Raw genomic sequence first — 26335 nt, 5'->3', positions numbered from 1 at the left:
AGAGAAGGCAATCCTTGAGCGCAAGGTAGCTGGACAGTGAGGAGGGAGCTGTCTCTGCTGGGGAAAGAAGGGAGCTGACGGTGAGCTGCAATCCAGATGGGAGAGATGGCATAACAAAGCCATAAGGAATCCAAAGTGGCTGTCAAGTACAAAGAATGATCGATAGTCTTTTGTAGCTAGGAAAACCAAAGCTGAGATCTTAATCAGCTACTGCTAAAAATTGTTCCTGAATTAAATATCCACTACATATTTTTACTTGTTTGTTTAATGAACATTTAGAAAGTTCTTGCAAAATATAAAGTGAAAGTCTCCTTTTTTTAATTTAAAATGTGTGTTGGTGCTTTACCTGCATGAATGTCTGTGTGACACATCCATGCAGTGTGGGGGAGATGGGAAGACGGGGCAGATTTCTGGAACTGGAGTTACAGATGGTTGTGAGCAGCCATATGGGTATATGGGTACTTGGACTCAAACTCAGGTCCTCTGGAAGATCACCTCTTGCTCTTAGTTCCTAGCATCTCTCCAGCTCCAAATTCTTATTTTTGAAATTTATTTTCAAACACACGCACACGCACACACACACACACACACACACAATGGGAAGTTGAAAGAGAGTTTTGCTAAATAGCCCAGATTGGCCTAGAACTTGTAATCCTCTTGCTTGAACCCTGCCAAAGGCTGGGACTATGTCAGTTACCCTTTTATTTTTTCATACCTCTGATTCTACACAATGAGGAAGAACACTTTCCCAAGTAAAGAGAGGAATTAGGTAGTAGGTTAACAACAGGTCTTCTTTAACTGACATCTAAAATTTTATTCCTCTGTGAAAATCTATTTTTTAATTTTTAATTTTATTTTATGTGTATCAGTCTGTGTGAAGGTGTCAGATCTTGCAGTTACAGACAGTTGTTAGCTGCCATGTGGGTGCTGGGAATTGAACCCACGTCCTCTGGAAGAGCAGTCAATGCTCTTAACCACTGAGCCATCTCTCCAGCGCCCCCATAAAAATCTTAATAGGCTAATCTAAATAATTTTAAGAAAATATTTCTGTCCAGACATAGTGACTTTTAATTCCAGCACAAGTTGGAAGACGTGGGGATGGCAGGCAGATCTCTGTGAGTTCAAGGCCAGCCTGATCTACATAAGTTCCAGGCCAGGCAGAGTTACGTGGTGAGACCCTGTTTCAATGAAAGGAAAGAAGGAAGAAGGAAGGAAGGAAGGAAGGAAGGAAGGAAGGAAGGGAAAAGATTCTCATAAAATCAGAAGAGTTATAGTCTAGGTTTTTGTTCTGCTAATGTGTACCACAGAAAGTGGAGTTGCCTTCCAGGGTCCTCCTCCAAACTAGAGGACCATAACACAACGTTCTAGCTTCCCTTTAAGTTTACATGAGTCTACTGTCCATGGACTTACCTCAATGATCTTGAGGTTGCTTGTGTATTCATCCTTTTAGACAAATTTCTTAAATTTACTAAGTATGTTATATGTATGTACATATACATACACACCCCATACACAGGTGTCTGTAGGTTGTTGTTTTTTGTTTTTATGAGATGAGGTCTCATACAGCTCACACTGGCCTTGGACTCACTGTGGCTCCAGGATGACCTTGAACCCTTGATCCTTCTGCTTTCCCTTCCTGAGTGTTGGGATTGCATGGATACCCACTATGCCTGACTATCTCTCCTGTGTCTGTCTGTCTCTGTCTCTCTGTAAGTCTTCATGTGTTTCTCTGTCTCTTCCTCCATACATGTGTATGTATTTGGGGGCTGGGAATAGAACTGACGGCCTTGTGCATGCTAACAATGCTTTACCACTAAGCAAGACAAGGTTTGCTCTTATTTTTGTTTTTTGAGACAGGGTTTCTACGTGTAGCCCTGGGTGTCCAGGAACTTGCTCTGTAGACCAGGCTGACTTCAAACTCACATAGATCAACCTGCCTTGCCTCCTCAGTGCTGGGATTAAAGGCGGGCGCCACCACTGCCTGGTGCAAGCAAAATTTTTGAACTAAATTTGTCTTACATTTACAAATTTCAAGTTTAATTCATTTTCATCTTGAATATCTGGTTTGTCTTTCTGGGCAGCAGACAGTTTTAATAATAAATAAAATATGTTTGCTGGCCTTAGTTCAGTCTATAAGGAGAGGTACAAATAATTAGAGAACACATTCAGCACTGAAATACAGGTTCATATCACGTGGTAATGACCTCTAGCAACCTGGCAGTAGTGACGTTTAGCCTAGATTTAATAGAAGGTGTAGCTAACAACCAGAAAACATGGATGGGGGAGTATTGGATGGGAAAGTGTGGGTAGTTTATTAAATATGCAGCAAATAGTGACCAGCAAAATGGCTATAAAATAAGATTGGTACAGACTTTGGGGGATCTTTATGTCTGCACATTGAGGTGTTTTTCAACCTAGTAATAGTCAGTGAGCAGCACTTAAGATTTATTTCCATTTAGTGTGTGTGTTTTGCCATGGTGCACATGTGGCGGTCAGAGGGTAACTTTTGGTACTCGGCTCTCTCCTTCCATTCTACAGGTTCCAGGGATTGTCCTCAGAACGCCAGATTTGGCAGCAAGCATGTTTTATCCACTGAGCCATCTTGGTGGACTCAACATTTTTAAAGCATGGGCAGGGACATGTTTGAATTCTAGAGCAGTAGCTTTTCGTGACAAGGCAAAGGCCAGCTGGAGGGGGAAAAATCAACACAGAGATTTCAGATTTTTGTCTGAAGATTCAAAAACTGGAAACCTTCAGTTCATGCTCAACATTGCTTTATTATGATTTAGAATGCTTTCTCCTTTTACCAAACTAAGTCTCTTAATGTGTCTACATACAGTGTTGCTTCTGTTGTTGCTTCTGATCCTCCTGCCTCAACAGTACAGCATTGCATAGACAGGCGTACACCCTTCTGTCGCACTGGTTGTTTTGTGAAGTGCTGAGAATTGAGCCCAAGGCATTGAACGTATTAGGCAAAGAACTCTATCAACGATATCCTCAGATCCATGGTTGGGTTTTGACGTTTTCCATTTTTAATTTTATTATTAATTAGAGTTGGAATTTCACTGTTTCCCAGGCTGGTTTTGAACTCTTGGTCTCAAGGGTTATTCTGGCCTCAGGCTTGCTTCTAAATTGTTGTAAGGAGTCTTCTTGTGTGGTCCCAGCTGCTCGGCAGCTCAGACCCAAAATAATCACACAGAAACTGTATTAATTAAATCACTGCTTGGCCCATTAGCTCTAGCTTCTTCTTGGCTAACTCTTTTTTTTTTTTTTTTTGACTTTCGAGACAGGGTTTCTCTGTAGCTTTGGAGCCTTCCCTGGAACTAGCTCTTGTAGACCAGGCTGGCCTTGAACTCACAGAGATCCACCTGCCTCTGCCTCCCGAGTGCTGGGATTAAAGGCATGCACCACCACTGCCCAGCTTGTTCCTGTATTTTCAAAGCCTGCAAAACAAAATTGATTAGTTATATTGCCAAATTGCTTGAAAGGGGAAGGAATTTCAGATTCTCCTTTTTTTTTCTTTCTCTGCCTTCTAGACAGGGCTTCATCGTGTAGCCCAGGCTGGCCTTGAACTCAGATTGTCTTAGCCTCAGATCCAGAGCTGGAATTACAGGTACATGCTACCTTACTTTTGCTTTTTGTTTTTTTCCAAAGCAGGGTTTCTCTATGTAACAGCCCTAGCTGTCCTGGAACTAGCTCTTGTAGTCCAGGATGACCTCAAACTCACAGAGATCCGTCTGCCTCTGCCTCCCAAGTGCTGGGATTGAAGGCATGCGTCACCACAGCCTGGCTGCCACCTGACCTTTTTAAAGTTATTATTGCTGTCATTATTCTTTAAAGTCTTCAGCCAGAATGTCTGTTCTTTAAAGGCCACACCTGTCTTCATTTATCTCTAAAACATCCAGGTCTGTGAGTAGTGTCTGCCAGAATTCAAGTATACAATCAATGCCTGTTAAAAGTTTACCCTGAAACAATATCTGGTTGCAGGAAGGACCATAAACTGAGATCATCTGAGCACCACCCAAGAATCAACCATCCAAAGGAAATGCCTAATGTTCCAACCACTGTAGATAGAACCACCTGCCAGGACACATTCACCAGGACCCCTAGACAAGTGTCAGCCAATCAAGGGTCCTGAACCTCAGAAACCCTTCACCCCCACCTTTACTACTATAAAAACCCAACTCTAACTGAGCTCAGGACTCTCCGTTTATTCCAATACATTGGACATGCAGAGAGACCATGTTTGCAAACTTGCATAAAATAAAGGCTCTTTGCTTTTACATACAGGACTCAGTCTCCTTGTTGGCTTTTGGGAGACTTCACAGATTTGGCATAACAAGTTCCAGTTCAATTTAAACAATGTCCTTTTAACTACTTCCTTATAAAATATTAGTGATTCCTTTTATGTTTGTATGAGAGTGCCGTATCCCCTGGAACTGGATTTACAGACCAGTAAGATGCTGGGTCTTGAACCTGGGACCTCTGGAAGAGCAGCCAGTGCTCTTAACCACTGAGCCATCTCTCAAGCCCCACATTATTGATTCTTAAATATCCAAGAGATTAAGAACATTTCTTTCTCTTTTTTTTTGTTTGTTTGTTTTGAGACAGTCTCACTATGTAGCTCAGGCTGGCCTCAAACTCACAGAGATCTGCCTGCCTCTGCTTTTTTGATTGCTGATATTAAAGGTACGTGCCATTGCTCCTGGCTTGAATATTTATTTTCATTTGAAACTTCCCCAGAGCTCTGGTCTGTTGACTTGTGTGACAATTCAAAGTTAGGCAGCATTTTTATTGCAAACATGTTCATCTCAGACAGTGGCATCATGCTTAGCTCCACTGTGCTCTGTGCACACTGTCTTTTAAGGAGAGCCCAGTTGTTCAGCAGGATTCATGACCTGCTTTCTTAGTGGCTGTTTTGCCGTTAGAATCTTTCTGCCTGATGAGTTAATAAAGAGCGCTTCTTGGTTTCTTGAACCTGTTTTGTAGCACAATAACCCAACTTGCGTTTCTTCTCTCCTTGCTGATTCCCTATGTTAAAAACCATATTTCCTTTTTGTAGTCTTCACATTTCCTCCTTATCAGTACATTCCTAGGTCATTTACAGAACCACATATGTCTATTAATTTTCTCTTTATGCAATCAGAAATCACATATAGTAAGCTGACAAATCCGCCTGTGGGGGCATGGATTCTTCTCCCTTCTTTTATTTATTTATTTATTTATTTATTAAGGATTTCTGCCTCCTCCCCGCAACCGCCTCCCATTTCCCTCCCCCTTCCCCAATCAAGTCTCCCTCCCTCATCTGCTCGAAGAGCAATCAGGGTTCCCTGACCTGTGGGAAGCCCAAGGACCGCCCACCTCTATCCAGGTCTAGTAAGGTGAGCATCCAAACTGCCTAGGCTCCCCCAAAGGCAGTAAGTGCAGTAGGATCAAAAACCCACTGCGATTGTTCTTGAGTTCTCAGTATTCCTCATTTCCGCTATGTTCAGCTAGTCCGGATTTATCCCCTGCTTTTTCAGACCCGGGCCAGCTGGCCTTGGTGAGTTCCCGATAGAACATCCCCATTGTCTCAGTGTGTGGGTGCACCCCTCGCGGTCCTGAGTTCCTTGCTCCTGCTCCCTCTCCTTCTGCTCCTGATTTGGACCTTGAGATTTCTGTCCGGTGCTCCAATGTGGGTCTCTGTCTCTGTCTCCTTTCATTGCCTGATGAAGATTAATATTCAGGAGGATGCCTATATGTTTTTCTTTGGGTTCTCCTTCTTATTTAGCTTCTCTAGGATGGTGAATTATAGGCTCAATGTCCTTTATTTATGGCTAGAAACCAAATATGAGTGAGTACATCCCATGTTCCTCTTTTTGGGTCTGGCTTACCTCACTCAGGATAGTGTTTTCTATTTCCATCCATTTGCATGCAAAATTCAAGAAGTCCTTGTTTTTTACTGCTGAGTAATACTCTAATATGTATATATTCCATACTTTCTTCATCCATTCTTCCATTGAAGGGCATCTAGATTGTTTCCAGGTTCTGGCTATTACAAACAATGCTGCTATGAACATAGTTGAACATATACTTTTGTTGTATGATAGGGCCTCTCTTGGGTATATTCCCAAGAGTGGTATTGCTGGGTCCAGGGGTAGGTTGATCCCGAATTTCCTGAGAAACTGCCACACTGCTTTCCAGAGTGGTTGCACAAGTTTGCATTCCCACCAGCAATGGATGAGTGTACCCCTTTCTCCACAACCTCTCCAGCAAAGGCTATCATTGGTGTTTTTGATTTTAGCCATTCTGACTGGTGTAAGATGGTATCATAAAGTTGTCTTGATTTGCATTTCCCTGATCGCTAAGGAAGTTGAGCATGACCTTAAGTGTCTTTTGGCCATTTGAAGTTCTTCTGTTGAGAATTCTCTGTTCAGCTCAGTGCCCCATTTTATAATTGGGTTGATTAGCCTTTTACGGTCTAGTTTCTTGATTTCTTTATATATTTTGGAGATCAGACCTTTGTCAGTTGCGGGATTGGTGAAAATCTTCTCCCAGTAAGTGGGTTGCCTTTTTGTCTTAGTGACAGTGTCCTTTGCTTTACAGAAGCTTCTCAGTCTCAGGAGGTCCCATTTATTCAATGATGCCCTTAGTGTCTGTGCTGCTGGGGTTATACGTAGGAAGTGGTCTCCTGTGCCCATGTGTTGTAGAGTACTTCCCACTTTCTCTTCTATCAGGTTCAGTGTGTTCGGACTGATATTGAGGTCTTTAATCCATTTGGACTTGAGTTTTGTGCATGGTGATAGATATGGATCTATTTTCATTCTTCTACAGATTGACATCCAGTTTTGCCAGCACAATTTGTTGAAGATGCTCTCTTTTTTCCATTGTATACTTTTAGCTCCTTTATCGAAAATCAGGTGTTCATAGGTTTGTAGGTTAAAGTCAGGTCTTCTATTCGATTCCATTGGTCGACTTCTCTGTTTTTATGCCAATACCAAGCTGTTTTTAATACTGTAGCTCTGTAATAGAGTTTGAAGTCAGGGATGGTAATGCCTCCAGACAATCCTTTATTGTATAAGATTGTTTTGGCTATCCTGGGATTTTTGTTTTTCCATATAAAGTTGATTATTGTCTTCTCCAGATCTGTGAAGAATTTAGATGGGATTTTGATGGGGATTGCATTGAATCTATAGATTGCTTTTGGTAGAATTGCCATTTTTACTATGTTGATCCTCCCAATCCAAGAGCAAGGGAGGTCCTTCCATTTTCTGGTGTCTTCTTCAATTTCTTTCCTCAAAGACTTATAGTTCTTGTCAAATAGATCTTTCACTTCCTTGGTTAGAGTTACCCCAAGATATTTTATGCTATTTGTGGCTATCGTGAAAGGTGATGCTTCTCTGATTTCCCTCTCTGCTTCCTTATCCTTAGTGTAGAGGAAGGCAACTGATTTTTTGGAGTTGATCTTGTATCCTGCCACATTACTAAAGGTGTTTATCAGCTGTAGGAGTTCTTTGGTAGAATTTTTGGGGTCACTTATGTATACTATCATATCATCTGCAAATAACGAAAGCTTAACTTCTTCCTTTCCAATACGAATCCCCTTGATCTCCTTATGTTGTCTTATTGCTATTGCTAGAACTTCAAGCACTATATTGAAGAGGTATGGAAAGAGTGGACATCCTTGTCGTGTTCCTGGTTTTAGTGGGATGGCTTTGAGTTTTTCTCCGTTTAATTTAATGTTAGCTGTTGGCTTGCCCTTCTCCCTTCTTTTGAGCTTGGTGTCTCCACTCTACTCCACAGGAAAGACCATTTCTATTGTTTGCCGCTTTATGTTTTTGTACATGTATACAATGAATCTTGATCTCTTGTATGTTATATTCTCTCCTCAGACGTCCCCTGTATGCCTTCTTTCAACCCTCACGGCTTCTTTTTTTTTTAATTTTATTTATTTATTTATTTATTATGTATACAGTGTTCTGCCTGTGTGCATACCTGCACCCCAGAAGAGGGCACCAGACCTCATTACAGATGGTTGTGAGTCACCATGTGGTTGCTGGGAATTGAACTCAGGACCTCTGGAAGAACAGTCAGTGTTCTTAACCGCTGAGCCATCTCTCCAGCCCACGGCTTCTTTTATTATGTATTTTCGTACCCCACTAAGTCTCATTAGTGTTGTTTTCTGGAATGTTTGCTGATAGGCCTTGAGCTGGGAACCATAGCTGCAGAGAGTTGGTGGGCGCAGCAGCCATGTCCTGTCTAGACAGCCTTATTTCACTTCATTCTCCTCTGGCTTACAATCTCTCTGCTCCCTCTTTAGACAGCAGCTTGGCAACATGTTCATTTAGCATAACAGCAGCAGAATCAGCTCCTAGGTTTATGACCTCCTAAGCCATTGTATGAGATGTGAATTCCTTCCTTCCCTCCTGTGGAATAGGCCTCAAATCCAGACAGTGAGTGCTTAGCTATTCCCATAATCTTCCTGCTACTTTTACAGCAATGGGCACCTCTTGTCTGGTTGGTGTTGTAGCTTTCAGGGTTCACTCCTGGATAAGACCATTGATGCCCTTTCTTCCCAGGTAGCCTGTACAGCGCCTTCTGAATCTGGTTTGTTTTGTGCGTGCTCCAAACAGTAGCTTCTTCTCTGTGTGTGTTGCATGTGAAAGTACAACTGTTTATGGAGGCCAGAGGAGGACATCAAGCATCCTCCTCTATTGCTCTTTACCTTGTTTCCTTGACATAATCTGTCACTGAACCTGGAGCTTAAAAAACTAAGTGTTTTTCATCTCTGTTAGTGGTCAGTAAGCCCCAGTGATCACCTCTACCTACCTAGTGCTGAGATTGCATGTATAGCAATGCCCCCTTTCTTTTCTTTTCTTTTTTTCTTCCTTCCTTTCTTCTTTCTTTCTTTCTTTCTTTCTTTCTTTCTTTCTTTCTTTCTTTCTTTCTTTCTTTCTTTCTTCCTTTTCTGAAACAGGGTTTCTCTGTTTCAGCCCTGACTGTCCTGGAACTCACTCTGTGTCCAGCCTGCCCTTGAACTCACAGAGATCCACCTGCCTCTTCCTCTGCAGTGCTGGGATTAAAGGCGTGCGCCACCACTGCCACCCTCCCCACTTACTTTTTTTTTTTTTTTACATAAGGCTCTGAACTCAGGTCCTATGCTTTCTCAGCAATAGCTCTTACTGAGCTGTTTCCCCCTAGCCCTATCACTCTTACTGAGCTGCTTCCCCCTAGCCCTATCACTTGCACTTCTCAGGAGTGTAAAGTTATCTTTTTGTCGACTCAGCTGTCTAAGTCAGTGGTTCTCAACCTGTGGGTCACAACTCCTTTGAAAGTCTAATGACTCTTTTATAGGGTTCGTTTAAGACCATCAGAAAACACAGGTATTTACATTAACCATAGCAAAATTAGCTATGAAGTAGCAATGAAAATACTTTTATGGTTGAGGATCACCACACAAAAAGAACTGTATTAAAGGGTCACAGCATTAGGAAGGTTGAAAAACAGTGGTCTAAGCGATTATTTATTTGGGTAAATTTTTAGAAATATGTTGTAATAATATAGGAATCAGAAAGTCCATTTAAATTGAGGGCTGATACTTTTTTCCACTAACATTCATCAGGATCACAAAAATACATACCACCACTTATACATATAATACATACGTATTACATACATATAAAACTCATTTATTCTTTAAAAAAATTAATATATTTATTTTATTTTTAATTACATGTATGTGTGCTTATATACATGAGTGCAGATGTCTGTGGAGTCCAGAAGAGGGTGCTGAATCACCTGGAGTTGTAGGAAGTTGTGAGCCTCCTGATCTGGGTGCTGGCAACTGAAATCAGGTCCTGAGCGAGAGCAGTGCACAAGCTGCTGAGCTGCTGCTCCCGCTCTCATTTCTGCTCTCAAGACTATTGTGCTTGTTTCACTGAAAAATCTCATCCAGCATGTAAGTGCTGCCAAAATCTGTAATGTAATCTGTGACCAAATAGAAATCCAAAAAGCAGTGGCTGCTCCTTAGATAGTACTCTCTGAAAGGTCATCACGCTTGCCATTGTGTGCTTTCAGTTCAAAATAGGAAGATAATTTGAGGACTATAGAAAAAATATAAGGGAAGAAAATACAGTCAGTAATTCCACCACCAGAAAGAGCTAATATTATTTCTAAGAAACCCCCAATATTTGAGGCTCTAGACTAGTAGCCTCCTGCACTGTCTAAGTTACTTCACCACTATACTGTTTGGAACACTCACAGTGGAGACTAGCTTTAAGCATAGGATTGTTAGGTGGTGGTGGCACACACCTTTAATCCCAGCACTCCGGAGTCAGAGGCAGGTGGATCTCTGTGAGTTCAAGGCCAGCCTGGTCTACAAGAGCTAGTTCCAGGATATCCAGGGCTACACAGAGAACCTTGTCTCAAACAAACAAATGAGAAAGGGCAAGAAAGATGGCTCAGTTCTTAAGAACACTGACTGCTCTTCCAGAGGCCTTAAGTTCAATTTCTAGCAACACATGGTGACTCACAACCATCTGTAATGAGATCTGGTGCCCTCTTCTCTCTGATGCCCTCTTCTGCCATGCAGGCACACATGCAAATAGTGCACTCATATACATAAAATACACAAATAAATAAATCTTTTAAAAAAGCCATCTTCTAAAAAACAAAAACAAACCAAAACCATAAGGATCATTGGGACTTTAATAGAAGAAATGGAACTGTAGGAAAAACGTACAAATTGCTCCAAAGATGACATCTTGTTCTTATTTAGCTTTCTTTGAGTCATTAACAGTCGGGCGCCACTGGTGCTGAAACTTATCATTATTATAACCACAAATGGGTTAATGCCCAAACAAAGCTATATTCTTGGGGTTGGATCCCAGCTTCACCACACAGACCCCAATAGTAGCACCCTCCAAGTCCCAGAATGATATTCCACAAATAAGTGGATGTCAAGTGTGTAGCCTGGATTCAAAACTTTCTGTTTTTATCTGGATGCTCTCAGTTGCTAACTGGACAGAACAAAAAGAAAAGTAAATAAATAAACACCAACCCAAAATCTCTAAAAAAGGAGATTGTGTGGTTTAGTGGTCAGCCCACTCGCCTGGATGTTGATATAGCTGAGATCCACTTCCAGCCCTCCCACAGAGTAGATAGTCACTTTTGTGACCCATGCGTCGGTTTTCCTACTTAGAAAAGAGGGAATTGCCTTAGTTTTCATGAGGCAAAACATATGAAATTATCCTCAAATAACTTGAGGCTGTTGGAGAGTAAGATAAGACTATCATCTGTAGTAATTACCATATTAGCATTGCTTGCTTGTCTAGCATGGACGAAGAAGACCCTAGATTCCATCCCAGCTCCAAATAAAACAGAGTTGGTGACACGTGCCTAGAATCACAGCACTCCAGAGATGGAGGCAGGGAGATCGGAAGTTCAAAGTCATCTTTGGCTACCTAGTGAGTTATAGGCAAGCCTGAAAAACATAAGGCCCTATCTCAATCTAAAAAAATTTATTATTACTTTACATTATAGTAATAAGCCCAAATATAAGGTACCCTCAAGCTTCATAGAGGAGCGGTGGAGGAAGGAGAAGGCAACTCTTTTAAATCAAATTTGTAAGACTTCCTATCAAATTCATTACCTCAGAACACTAAACACTGTTCCTAGTTTGGCTCTGTCCCTTTCTAATTTCCACATCCAAATTCAGAGTGACTCAGAGGAGCCTAGAGTTGAGACACATATACGAATTTAAAGGAAAGGGAGAATTATAAGGTCTGAGAGGCTCCTTGTTAGCAGAAGCTAAGAATAGGCCACTCAGAACATGAGAGAAGATGCTTCTCTTTCCTTCTCCCAGTGTAGGTGGTCTGTGGGATTCCCAGCCTCTCCTTTGATGGTAAAAATTTTGTTTTCTTTCTTTGTCACAAAACCTCCCCTTGTTGAAATGGGGAAGAAAGGGAACTTACTTAAAAAAAAAAAACCAAAAGTGAGGACCAAGTGACTTTTTCTGCTACTGTTGGATTATGACAGCTGCTACAGATCTCTATTGTGGGGAGGGAGGAGCAAAAGGAAATATCTCTTTGAAAACCAATGGATGGTCTTTCTTTTTAAAAAGGGTATAATTGGGTGGGGGATCTAATAAATGCTCTGGTTTCTGATCCACTTCCTTTGTGAAGTATCTTTGTAGGAGAAAGGAAAACCACTTGATGAGGTATCCAATAATAAGGGATAAGAGAAGTAAAGTCTAAAGATGAAAAGGAATTTCAGAGGAACGCCAGCTAACTTACAGAGGACTTAATGAGTAGTTTTCAAAATGACATTTTACTGGGTGGGGTGGCACACACCTTTTCAAACAGCCCTCTGCAAGGCAGAGGCAAGCAGATCTCTATAAGTTCAAGGCCAGCCTGATCTAAATCAAGTTCCAAGCCAACCAGGGCTTTGTGAGACCGTGTCTCTCTCTATATGTACATATACATTTATTTATTTGGGGCAGGGGACACGTGGAGGTCAGAGAACAACTTGAAGGAGTTGGTGCTCTTTTCCTCACCATACGGGGTACCTTAGTTTGAACTCAGCGACTAAAGGTGTTGAACTTAATGAAAACCTCTTGTGTTAGGTGCTAAAATGCACATCCCTGACCCCGAGAAGCCGCCAATATACAATGAATACTTTGTAGCAACTTAAGAAAGTAAATACTAAAAGTGATTAATAATAAGTAACAAGACTTCAGTTTTGTGCGAGTTCATACATAATAATTATCATTAGGATATACAAAAATTATGAAATACAGAAATTGTGGAAGTGAGCCAGTGACAGTAATTCTGGCATCACTAAATATGACACATTCAGTGCTTTAAAAACAAGTCCTAAATATAGGAGCTAAAAAAAAAAGAAAGAAAAGAAAAATCTTGAAGAGACTACTTCCGGAACTTGAGTAGTGGGCTCCGCGTTGCCAGTCGGAGCGGTTTGTGTGACACCCTCTCTGCCTTCTATTTCTTCTCTGGCCGCATGGGTACCATGGCAACAGAGACAGGCTGTAGCCTGGATTCCGGAAGCTGGAGAGCTGGAGCGTGGAAACTACCCGGTCAAAGGATGCTGAGTCCCGAGCGCCTAGCTCTACCGGACTACGAGTATCTGGGTAGGGGGGCTTCTTTCAGCTTCGGGAAAGGAAAGAAGTGAAGCTAGGTGGAGTGGGGCGGAGACAAGGGTGGAGCCTGAATGTAGCGGGTCTGGATGGAATGGGGAGGGACAGAAAGAAGGGGCTCCAGGGCCTGAGCCTCTAATGTAGGGCCAAATAAGAATGAAAAATAACATTTATGAAGTAAAGAATGTCTGAACTCTGTGGACTAGCACTCGGGGAATGAGCATTGCGTTCAAATTAACACAGTTAAGAAGCTGAGGCCCTAAACAGGGCTGTTCCTGATAGGTTGGTATTGGAGTAAACTTGGCCTTTGAAGTGACATCAGACATTTTGTGAATAATAATTTTACTTTCATAATGCGATGTAATTTCGAGCTTTTCTCTTTTGTCACACACTGTGGCAAGCATTTCGCATGCCACTTTTCTTTGATTCTTATTTTTTTGATTCTTATTAACAGACTTAGAAGGGGTTGCTGTTTTCTACTTTACAGATGGAGAAACTAAGGCTAAAGAGACAACTTGCATAAAACCACACAGTTAGATAGTAGTAGGATCATATCTGCCACTGCAGAACTTGACTCAGGACCTTGCTTTTGAGCTAAGGCTATGTGGTAGAAAGTACTGTACTTTGATAAGCACTTTACAGTGAGTGTGAAAAGCATTTACTTATATGCATACATATACACTTAAAAATTCACAGACTTAAATATTTAGGGGAATTTTAAGCTTGTAGACGATTGAGCCAATAGTAGAGAGTTCTTTTTACCCTCTATATCTTCTATTTAGCTTCTTTTTTTTCTGTTTTCTTTTTTCAAAACAAGGTTTCTGTGTGTAGCCCTGGCTATCTTAGAATTTGCTCTGTAGACCAGGCTGACTTCAAACTCAAAGCTCAGAGATCCACCTGCCTCTGCCTCCCCAGTGCTGGTATGTTAAAGGCGTGCACCACCACTGTCTGGCTTCTATTTAGCGTCTATTATTAATATATTGTATTAGTGTGATACATTTCTTGCAACTGATTATTAGCTCAGTGTGATTACCAAAAGCCTATACTTTACATTGGGGTTTAATCTTTGTGCTGAGCAGTTTTCTGGACTTTGACAGATTCATATTATCGTACAGTCACTATTAAGGTATACAACAGAATCATTTCATTGTGCTGAACCCCTCAGTGCTTCACCCCTTCATCCATCCCCTGCCCCACCCCTTTCCACCACTGAGCTTACTGACTTTCAAATGTTGCCCCTTTGCGAGTGATTGGAGCCATTCTGTTTATCCCTCACAGGTCTTTCACTTAGGAATGGGCTTTACAGCCACTCCGTGTCTTTTTGTAGCTCAATAGCTCATTTCTTTTTTTCTTTTCTGTTTTGATTTTTCAAGACAGGGTTTCTCTGTGTCACCCTGGATGTTCTTTCTGGAACTTACTCTGTAGACCAGGCTAGCCTTGGTCTCCCAGGGATACTCCTGTCTCTGCCTATCTACTGCATGAATCATCACACCTGGTAGATGATTAAATTTTCTTAATTAACCATATGAAATGTTGCTTCAAAACGGCTTTTTAATATAAAGACTTTTATTTTGGGGGATAGCTTAGCAGTTAAGAGCATGTGCTACTTTTCCAGAGGACCTGAGTTTGGATCCCGTCACCCCCACAGCACCTGCAACTCCAGCTCAGGGGCTCCTGGGCCTCTCCTGAACTCTGCAGGCACACACACACACACACACACACACACACACACACACACACACATAGCAGATACATACAAACAGAAATTTATAGTAAAAGGACACACGTCCCTTTCCACAAGTCCGGCATGTTCCTCACAGGTACTGGCTTTCTGTGCATCCTTCTACAGATTATTCTGCACATAAAAGAACATGGAGCACTTCTGTAATCCCAGCAATCGGGGGTCAGAGGAAGGTCTGATCTACGGAGAAAGTTCCAGGATACCTAGGGCTGTTACCCAGAGAAGCCCTATCTTTGGGGGCAGGGTGGGAAGTACACCTGTGTCTTAGTTAGGGTTACTACTGTTGTGATGAAACACCATGACCAAAAATAATTTGGGGAGGAAAGGGTTTATTTGGCTCATAGTTCCATGTAACAGTTCATCATCCAAAGCAGTGAGGACAGGAACTCAAGCAAGGCAGGAACTTGGAAGCAGGCACTGATACAGAGACAATTCAGGGGTGCTGCTAACTGGCTTGCTTCTCCTGGATTACTCAACTTGCTTTCTTTTTTTTTCTTGTTTTTTTGTTTTTGTTTTTTAAGACAGGGTTTCTCTGTGTAACACTCCTTGCTGTCCTAGAACTAGTTCTTGTAGACCAGGCTGGCCTCAGAAATGGCACCACCCACAATGGGCTGATCCCCATTGTGACCCCATTGATGATCACTAATTAAGAAAATGCTCTACAGGCTTGCCTATAGCTTACAGCTCCTTTTGGGGGGCATTTTTCTCCATTGGAGTTTTCTCCTCAGATGACTTTAGCTAGAAGCACAGATAACTTTGTACCTAATGCGTAACAATATCAGCACTTTTGGTAAAGATTTTAGGTGTTTTGCTAGTTTACTTACTACTCCATGAGCTGTGAAATATTTGGCCATCAGAGTACCTTGTCAGTTCCTTGGATTTTTGCTATTTAAAGTCCATATCTCAGAGGCGTGTCTGTGGTTGACTGCTGCCTTGACAAACAGAAGTTGGTCTCCTTCTAAGTGGCGTAAGTGAAAGACTGGTTTAGTGGCATTGTTGACAGTCTGTGAGCTAATTCATTGTTTCAGGGCACTTGAAAAGTTTCAGTGTTCATGGACTTCAACTATCCACTGTTCTTGAATCCTGCACAAATGTTCCTTTGCCTCTCTTGTGTAATTAAAAGTCCTGATTGGCATCAGGATATTCGTATTTCCCTGAGCAAGTCATGTCACTCACTGACTTCCTTATGGTTCAGCAAATTGAGTAACTGCTGAAACACATTTATTCTTACCTAAGAACTAGCCCTGCCTATTACAGCATGCTCTCTTATAGAGATATGTTGTTTGGAAACATTCACTCTCAACATAATGACCATTAACAACCACGCCCTAGAAGCTGTGCATGGTGACACATGACTATAATTTTAGCACTGGGGCCACTGAGGCAAGAGGATCCTGGATTTGAGGCCACTTTGGCATACATAGTGAATCCTTGTCTCAAAGATTATTAAAATCAATGGATAAACAAATAAAATTTAAAAGTCATTCTTTATAGGTTAGATCATATTTCTGATTTAAGATCTTGAAATCTGTTTATTTTTTTAATTCACTTTGATTAACTTTTACAATGTATAAATTCACTTGCATATATTGGGCTAGAAAGGAAATATACATAGAGAACAAAATACTATAGATAGGAAAGTCCGTGGCACTCACTAAAATAAAACCAAAAAACTACAGCTGAGTAGTACCCCTGGGAGGTACCTCTAGAATTCCTGTTTAGGATTATAGTGTGGGGCACAGTGACACCTGTAAGTGAATGCCTGTAGGCATCCCTTCTGCCTGCTAGCTAGGAATTGTATTGGGTTTTTGACTATTTCTGAAGAAAGCAGCCTTTCTTCATGTTGGGTAAACTGATTTGATTTCCACATTGACTTGGTGAATTTGGAACCTATAATCCTGACCTGGCTAAGGTCATCAGGAAAGATGTTCATGTAGGTAGTCAGTGTAGCAACAGATACTGTATTGACATCTGGACTGAAGAGAGGACCTGGTAAGGAGATGAAGAAGGCTAGATATTCCCAGCCGTATGGAGGCGACTTGTTGGAGGCATATGCCAGCAGCTGAGGTGCGTCTGTATGTCTGCTGGGTGTGGAGAACTCTAGAGCCGAAGGGAGCCCGTTCAAGACCCAGACTTACACAACCGCCTAAGTGCCGACCTGAGCATGAGTGTGAGGGGTGAGGTTCCTTCTTACTCCACCTAATTGTGGAAGTGCGTGCTTTCACTTGTACTCAGGCTGGCTCCTCTGCTTCTGTAGAACCGGTTGGTACTGGGGTGACATAATAGCTATCTCTAGGAAACCAGAAATCAGAAGTTGCACTCTTCCTTTGAGGTCTGTGTATGTAGAAGAATTACAATAAATGATAGAGGTTTTTTCTTTAATCTGGCATCAAAAATTTTTTGGTTGCTTTTTAAAAAATGTGTATATGAAGGAGATAGGTGATAAGTGTGGGTAAGTGTGCCAGTCTGCACATGTAGGGTGAGGTAGGGTGAGGCCAGCTTATAGCAGTCAGTTTACTCCTTTCACCATGTGGGTCCTAGACATGTATGCACATACATGTGTACATGCAAATACACACACATGCACACACATGCTGGTATCAAATGTCAAGTTAATAAGGGGTGGAATCTAGTTCAAGTCCACATGGTTAAATTCTGCTATCAATACATAGAGTGACTCCAGTCAAAAGTGGGTTCCTTACTATTACATAGGCTCATACAAGGATCCCTGGAGTGAATTCAGTTGACTCCAAAGGCTTCATTTAGTATTTCTGCTCATGAGGGGGCCTCCTAGGAATCAGGATGGATCAAGAAATGCCAGTATTCCAGTTCTCTCTTGTCAGTGGACTCATCCTCAGGGCCAGGCAGTGAGGAAGGGAACTTCTAACCATTTGAGGAAGTTCCTTTCTTCCAGTAGTGATCATTGTAGCTGGTGTGGCTGTGAAGAATTTGCCTACACTCTCTATGGCCTGGCTTTCTGCATCTGAGAAATGTGAACAGTGGAGCTGGTTGTGGTGGAGCACGCCTGTAATGTCAGCACTCCGCATGTACAGGCAGCATCAGGAGTTTGAGGGTAGCCTGCACTACAGCTGGAGGCCAGCCAGGGCTGCAGGCCTGGAGCATATCAACACTTAGTGCAGATGTTGTGAGAAGAGCCTGTGCGGAGAAGAGGAGCGTATCCTTTCAGAGCACCTGGGTAGGAGCAGAGTAAGTGATGGCTGCTATTACTACGTCATTATACAAATAGAGCCCGTGTCCATGGCAACCGTGAAAATGAGCCTTTTAGATTTTGTGTTGTGGGGAGGGAAGGAGTAATTCCCACTCCACCTCAGCTCTGAATCCAACACCTTGCTTACATGGTGTGTCACGCTCCCCATGTGTTCCCTTTAGTCACTGGCTGGGCCGGACAGACCCTCTTGAACGGGAGATGTCTCTCTGCGGGGTGGCTGTGCTTGAGGTCAGCCTTCCTGCCTCTCTCCTTTATTCGTGACAGGCTTACATCATGGTCAAGAAGCCTTCTGGCTCCCCTGCCCTCTTCTCATTTCTGGTCAAGGTGTTTCCTCCAGAACATCTCTTCATGTTTGCTCCTGTTTTAGTGTCTGCTTCTCAGAGTCCCTAAACTAAAACAATATCATTGATACAGCCCTTTCCAGCCATGAAGTTGATGCCGTTTCTCTAAGTCTTGGCAAAGGTTCTGACTTGGAATTTATTCAACTTGGAAGACTTTTAATGTTTCTAAATTTTTTTTGTATTTGTTTATACTATAACATGAAGTTTACTTGTCTGACTGCCAAACACATTAATTTTGCTTTTGAAGGAATCCTGATAAATTTATTTTTGTTTGAAATGTAATTAGTGAGCCTTCAAATCCAATACTACACTATAGAACATTGATACTTAATCAGCTGAGATTGTCTTCAGAAAGCATAGTCTTTAGGTTGTTTCAGAACTGAACTGAAATGAAATATATGTGTTACACTGATTGTAAATCTTTGGAAACCAGATTAATATAAAAGATTCACTTTAGAATACCTACAGAGCTGTTCACAATCACCTGTCTTTTTCTTCCACTCCTTCTCTTCCCGAGTAATCAAAAGCAAGCCCAAGTGTAAAGTATCTTTTGACATACATGGGAGACGGAACACACTCTTAAATGAGCAGGACACCAAGGGACCGAGAAAGAAGCACCATCGTGGAGTGTACCGGATGTTTCGGGAGCTGGCAGCTCTTTCGGCTCCCTCCCCATTTGGTCAGCAGCTTCTCTGTCATGGAAGGGGCAGCAGGCAGTTGTCTTGTTGGGCTAGTTCAGGAATATGCCCTTTGGAAGTGGTTCCTGGAAATTTAGCCTACACCATCTTTGCCACCTTTCTGAGGGCTCCGTAGCTCATTGTTGGGGGAGTGGGAGGAGCAGATGAATTCCAGGGCTTGTGGTTTCTGACCCTTGGTCACGTCCATTTCTCCAAAATAAGTTGCAGAGTGATTTCATTGTTGTTCCAAAAAGAATTCTTTTAAATTTTTGAACTTGTTTATTATTTATATTCAAGTAATAATAAAGTCTTTCAAGTTCTGTCCAAAAGTTGGTGATCATTTTTCTTTTTCTCTTGCATACATATAATACTTGTTGCCTAGGTAAGATGAGTAGGTAACTAAGCATTTTCAAAGGTTCTTATAGTTCAGAAAAGACATTCATGAGCCTCTTTTCCTGTTCTTATCAGTTACCTTGTTTTCCTCCTGGATCCTTGGTTAGCGTCTGTTTCTTATTAGAATGTAAGCCAGGGGGGCAGGCTTTTTTCAGTATCTCTAACGTTAGTATAGTGGTTGACCCAAGTGAAGTGCTCAATTGTTGAATGAATGATTTGCTTCAAGCAGCAGAATACATTTAAAAATAAATGGGAGGAAGGAATCTAGTTTAGCCAACAGTTACTGAATCTTACCACGTGAAAAGACACTATATCCTCACCCCCTTTTTGATGGATTAAAAAAAAAAAAGGATGAGTGATTAAAATCTGCCCTGGATGCTTTTGGCTTTAAACTCTGATTATACCTAAGCTCAGTTCTTGGTTGATAACAGTTTCTACGCCTTGGTTACCCAACCATAGATTTAATCATTGTTTTAAAGGTGATTGTTTGTCCTTTAGCTGTGTGGGCGCTGTGATTTGACTGGGAGGAGAGTTACCCTTGTCAAGTAACCCAGGTCTCCTTCTGGCTCTGGTTGCCCTTGTATCACTTCCCGAGCAGCTGTAGGAAACAGTTCATTCTGTGATTGGAATTTCAAGTCAAAACACATTTATCTGAACAGAATTTTAATGATTTATCAAAGAGAGGAGGGATTTTCCCAAACACATCTGAATTTACCAAAGTACTGATCTCATTAAATACATTCTTCTTGAGCACTTTTCTTTAAATGAAGCAATTACTGCTGAAATTATCAAATATATTTTTCATAAAAGCTTTTTGAATAAGTTTTTTTGATTATCAGGAGAAAAGTAAACATTGTTTTAAAAGGCCCTTTCCAGGGCCCATTCTTTTTTTTTTTTTTCATTGAATTAGCTTTTAGAGGCTCTCTTCTTCGGAGAGAATGGGAGCCCTTTTCCTGGCTGTCGTCCTGTGTGTAGCAGCGTCTGGCCCTGAGATTACAGGTGCTCAGCGTAATTCCAGTTCAGCTTCTGTAATCGAACACAGAGATCTGCTTGTGCCTCAGAATGTCACCAGGTGTTTGTCACCTGGGATACAGACATAGACACCTGGCAGCAACAGCACTGTACCACATTGTTGTTGTTTGTTATGTTTTTGGAAAGTGTCTCATGTAGCCCAGGTTGGCCTTGCATTGGATAGTTGAGGATGGCTTTAAACTCCTGATCCCTTCTTTCTCTACCTTCCATGTGCTGGGGTGTCCAGCTCCCCATTGCCTTAGGGGAAACAATCTTGTGCAGAATTCCTCCCATGGCAGCCTTACGTACAGCGTGTTCTGAATGGGAAAATTATATATTTAAAATAGGCATGTTTGAAACAATAACACTTTGAATGTGAAATGTACCAAAGGCCACATGTTTTTGATTTTGCTTGTCAAATGGAGAGGCGGCTGCCAGAACCACTGGACACCATGGTTCTCATGCCCTAAAGTCCTGCAGTTGACAGATATTCAGACAACAGCACAAAGAAGTTTAGCCCATGAGAAAGTGAGTCTGGGCACTTGGGCTGCCCTCCTTTTTCTCTCCGTGGAGTTCTTCCCAGCTTTGCCCCTTCTGTCTCATCTTAGATTTCCAAAAAGGAGAGATTAAATGTGTCTGTATTTCAGCATGTTCACTGCACGGACATGAGGCTGGCGCTCGGGCCACTGTGCAGCCTGTCATATGGAAGGGATTGCCTTTCAGAGGAGATTATAATTGCGTATGTAGCCACACAAATGCACATTCTGCCTGAAGGAAAATGCAGAGAAGAGGAGGCCTGCGCTGCCACTCAGGTCCCTTTGTGGAAGCTGCACAAGAAGCCCTTGCATGCCATAGTCACCTCTTTCGGGCTTAATGAGTCATCTTTGTGTGTTAGCTACTTAAAAGGAAAAAGGAAAGAAGAAATGTGCTCTCCCCCAGTGAATTGCTTTATTAGCTCTGCAGCTTTGTCTTAAAGAGTATGAATATTCCTGATGACATCATTTACAATGCTAGTGCACAGACAGTACACAAAAATCCAGCGCTTGAGTATCCAGACGAACTTAGACAAATTTAGAAAAAACGGTAACAATGTTCTTTATAAACAATGAACACAGGAGCTTAAACAACATGCATAACCCTAGTCTTTTGGGGATGAAATACAATGAAAGTTGGCCACAGCGAAAACTAAAAGTTCAGTGCCCTTGTATTATTTACAGTTCAGACTTGAGTTTATGGTCTTATAATCCCAAGCAGTATGTTCAGTTAATGTAGAAAATATGGGTTTACTCTGTGGGTAAATTATTATGCTCTTTGAGCTGTAGGGTTTTACCTGTGAAAATAAAAACGGCAAAAGGAATATTGCCACCTGCTTTACAAGACTGTGGAGAGATTGAGAAGATAATCATGGGGAGTTCTTTATAGGGATGGTGTTTTGTAAATAGAAAATTCTGCTATTATTTTCATTGATTAAATTTCCCCAACAAATAGAGTTGATAAGAGCTCACAAGGCAGAGAAGATGAATTAATATAAGCCAGGAATCTTGAAAGTAAACCATTGAATGAGACCTAAATTGTCTTTCTTAATAGTCTGCGAACCATTAGCCCTGCTGACTAGCCTATGATTACTTCCTGAGTTCTCACAGATGGAGTGCATACTTGGCCACCATGCAAAGGATGGTGGTCATAAAGGTAAATGAGAGTGAACTAGACTGTCAGGGAGAGTGGCTTCATGGTTGTACTACAAATATTCTCTGGAGTCTTGCTAATCTTTTCCTTGTCTGGACATTAGGAGGCTTTGGCCTTTGCTTTTCAGTAGATATTTGATTTTTTAATCTCATATTTCTAAAGCAGCAACAAATTACAAGAACTGGCTCACATTGTAAAATTTTTTTCCCTTAGTGTGGTGAGAGAAAAATCACTGTGGTTGAAAGACTTAACAATAGGCTTGCCACCTTGAAAGTCTTCAAACTCAGCCAGTTAATGACAACAGCTTTTGTTTTAGATAAGAAGGTATACTAGGAAACAGTATATTTGTTTTTGTTGTTGGTTTTATTTTTAAAATGGCATGTCTATATGTGTGTCTCTGTGTGTGTTTGTACAGTGTAGTACCGATTTCAGGCCAGAAGACATTGCCAGATTCCTGGATCTGCAGTTACATACACTTGTGATATACTGAACTCAGAATCTCTGCAAAAGCAGGACACTCTCTTAACCCCAGAGCTATCTATCTCTCAGCCCCCAATTTATATTTTTAAATGACAGAATTATTACTGAAATATCTTCTTCTATTTTTGTGGTTATTTTCGTATTTTGGGCAGCAATACCTGAGAAGACTCCTAAGGTTCCTTTGCAAGTTCAGGATTTCATCTTTTATTTCCAATTATAGTTAGTAGTATTTGGGTACCTTCATTTTGTTATATCCAAATCAGCAAAGTCCCCGCAAAAGCCAACAAGGAGACAGAGTCTCATACATAAAAGCAAAGAGCCTTTATTTTAAGCAAGTTTGCAAACTCTGTCTCTCTGCACGTCCAACGTATTGGAATAAACGGAGAGCCTCGAACTTAATTAGAATAGGGTTTTATAGTAGTAAAGGTGGGAGTGAGGGGTGATTGGCTGACATTTGTCTAGGGGTGTCCTGGTTGAGTATGTTCTGGCAGGTGGTCCTGTCTACAGCAGTTGGAATGTTAGGCATTTCCTTTGACTGGGCCTTTCTTGGGTGGAGGTCGGGTAATCTCAGCTTGTGGTTCTTCCTCCAACCCTGCTTCAGGGTAAACTACTGAGACTCAGGCCTCTTATTAAATTTATAGATGGCTGAGTTCTACTCTAGCAGGTGATAATGGTTGGAAGTAAAGAGCTTCCTTTGGATGACCTGCCCATACTTAGCTTATCATGGCTGGCTCCCACAGACATATTAAGGGGAAAAGCTATTTTATTTAAATTCTAAATCTAAGGCAAGATCCATGTCTTTTAATTAGTTATTTATTATTAAAGAAACAGCATCCTATTTTAAAATTATTTTTTATTTTAGTGTGTGTTTTGCCTGCAATTGTGTGTATGTGTTGCCCATGGAGACAAGCAGAGAACATTGGAACCCAAAACTGGAGTTATGGATGGTGGGAGTCACCATGTGGGTGCTAGGAACTGGACTTGGATCCTCTGCAAGAGCATCAAGTACTCTTAACTGCTGAGCCATCTCTAATCCTTTTTTTTTAAATACAGACTATAAGGCAAACATGGTATTAAAAGACCCCTGGAGTGGGGAGACTCACTCAAGTCTTGGGATAACAGGTCCTCCCCCTCCCCCAGGAACTCACAAGAGACTGTCCTTGCTGCAATCACCCGAGGTTTATTGACAGGAACCAACCAGTTGGGGCTGAAACTCATTTCCCACACAGGGGTAAAGGAGTTTGACCCCAAGTAGCTGGGAGAGGGGGTATTTAGGGGAAGAAACCACAACCCAAAGGGGGTAGGAAGGGTGTTATTGGAAAATTCCAAAAATACCAGTGATCATTGGAAAATTCAGAAAATACCAGAGATAATCACAAGGGGGGTATCACCACTTGACTTTGGCTTTCTGGCATGAGTCTAACCAACGTCTGTCTTGGGTAGGAGAATCGTGGCGTCTGCCTCTCTGCCCTTCTTCCCAGAATTCTGTCTTTCCCGCCTACTTGAGATCTACCCTACCAACTAGCCCAACACAGTTTCTTTAATCAACTACTGAAAGTAATACAAATACAGAAGGACCTCCTACACCAATGAAATTATTGCCTACACCAAGTTCATAGAGATTTATATTTTTTTATCCTGAGAGTTTTAATAGTGCTGGCTTTATATTTAGGCCTATGGTTCATTTTGGGTTAACTGTTTTTTTATTTTTTTATTTTTTAAATTTATTTATTTATTTACTTATTATGTATACAATATTCTGTCTGTCTGTTTGCCTGAAGGCCAGAAGAGGGCACCAGACCTCATTACAGATGGTTGTGAGCCACCATGTGGTTGCTGGGAATTGAACTCAGGACCTTTGGAAGAGCAGGCAATGCTCTTAACCACTGAGCCATCTCTCCAGCCCCCTTGGGTTAACTTTTATATGTAGTTTGAGGTAGGAACCAGGTACAGGGCAATGGGACTTCCTTGCTGTGGTCATTAAATCTGGCTGCCTAGATGTGGGACTACAGTATAGAACTGTTGAAGATTCGGACTGAAGTAAATTACCTATCTTAGATGAGGTAGACTACTTAAGCAAAGTAAGTTTTGTTTTATTCTGGATAGCACTGGCTTTGGGTTGGAAAACCCATAGTTTATTTGCTGTTTGTCTTTGCACATTTTCCTCTAGTTCAGAATGTGACATCTGAGAAGGAAATAGAGCCATCATCATTTCTAAAGGTAGTGTTTCCTTGGTTAGTCGATGGAAAATTAGTTTAGAAAGAAACCATAATGTAGGTTCTGTGAAATTCTAAGAAATTGTTTTATGGCCATCTATGTTATAATGAAGTTTTTATCAGTTAGTTAGTATTAGTCATGACATCTTAAGCCTTCTTTGTGAATTATCCTAATACTGTGATTCAATGGAAATAGTTACACTATGAGGTAGACTTTGTCCTGCAGTACAAACTATGTGACCTTGGGTAGTTTCATTTGTAAGACAGGTAAGCCAGCCTTATCCGACTCCTAGGTTGATTGTGAAGTTCAAAGAGATAATGTATGGAGAGTATTTAGTAGTAACCTTTTAGGAGCAATTAAAGTGTTATTGTTTAAGTTGTGAAGGTCACCTTGTTCACTAGACTGGGTCCTGGGGTCAGGAGCGTAAGTCTGACTCGCGCCATCCTCCCTGTTTACACACAATAGCAGGCTCGTGGACTTCCTTGTTGAATATTGCTAGTCAGATTAGTCAGATCCATTCATTTATACTTTTTAGAAAAATTATATGGTTCAAATAAAGTAGGAAGGTGTGTACGGTGACTCACATTTGTAATCCAAGCACTCAAGAAGTGAAGCAGGAGGATTGCCACAAGCTCCAAAGTAAGTTCAAGACTGGCTTGTGCAACAGACTAAGATGCTGTTAAAAAAAAAATAGGGTTTGATCCCATGCTTTTTCAGTCCCATGGGATCAAACCGAATTCTCTGAACGTGGCGGACAATGAGGGCTGACTGAGAAGCCAAGGACAATGGCACTGGGTTTTGATCCTACTGCATGTACTGGCTTTTTGGGAGCCTAGTCTGTTTGGATGTGCACCTTCACAGACCTGGATGGAGAGGGGAGGACCTTGGACTTCCCACAGGGCAGGGAACCCTGACTGCTCTTTGGACTGGAGGGGGAGGGGAGAGGGAAATGGGAGGTGGGGAGGAGGCAGAATTTTTTTTTTTTTTCGAGACAGGGTTTCTCTGTGGCTTTGGAGCCTGTCCTGGAACTAGCTCTGTAGACCAGGCTGGTCTCGAACTCACAGAGATCTGCCTGCCTCTGCCTCCCGAGTGCTGGGATTAAAGGCGTGCGCCACCATCGCCCGGCCAGAAATTTTTAATAAAAATAAAATAAAACAAAATAGGGGCTGGAGAGATAGCTTGGTGGGTAAGAGAGTTTACTGCTCTTTCAGAGGACCCAGGTTCAGCTTTTGACACCCACATCATGGCTCACCTGTAATTCCAGTTCCAGAGGGTATTATGGCTTCTTCCTCAGAATCCACGGGGACTGAAGAAACTTTTTATTCTTCAAGTGAATAAGGGACATCACTCATTATACTTAGTTCTAGAAGACTCAAAACACTCTATTTATATGTTAAAATCACATAAATCATATGACAAAGCAGCCACAAA

At 41.6% G+C, this 26335-nt stretch overlaps 1 protein-coding gene across 1 annotated transcript in view; it reads left to right on the top strand.

Annotated features, from left to right (window-relative positions):
* The first annotated feature begins 12995 nt into the window (after positions 1–12995).
* Positions 12996–26335, top strand: part of Cstpp1 (centriolar satellite-associated tubulin polyglutamylase complex regulator 1) — a 182083-nt gene continuing 168743 nt past the window's right edge. Inside the window, exon 1 of the mRNA XM_075961369.1 lies at positions 12996–13123. Coding sequence (XP_075817484.1) covers positions 13003–13123 — 121 coding nt within the window. The 5' untranslated portion in view covers positions 12996–13002. The remainder of the gene's footprint in view (positions 13124–26335) is intronic.

The sequence above is a fragment of the Microtus pennsylvanicus genome, chromosome 2 (genome assembly GCF_037038515.1).
Source record: "Microtus pennsylvanicus isolate mMicPen1 chromosome 2, mMicPen1.hap1, whole genome shotgun sequence".
NCBI classification, from domain to species: domain Eukaryota; kingdom Metazoa; phylum Chordata; class Mammalia; order Rodentia; family Cricetidae; genus Microtus; species Microtus pennsylvanicus.
The sequence above is the reverse complement of the archived record's forward strand: the minus strand, read 5'-3'. Positions and strand labels throughout refer to the sequence as shown.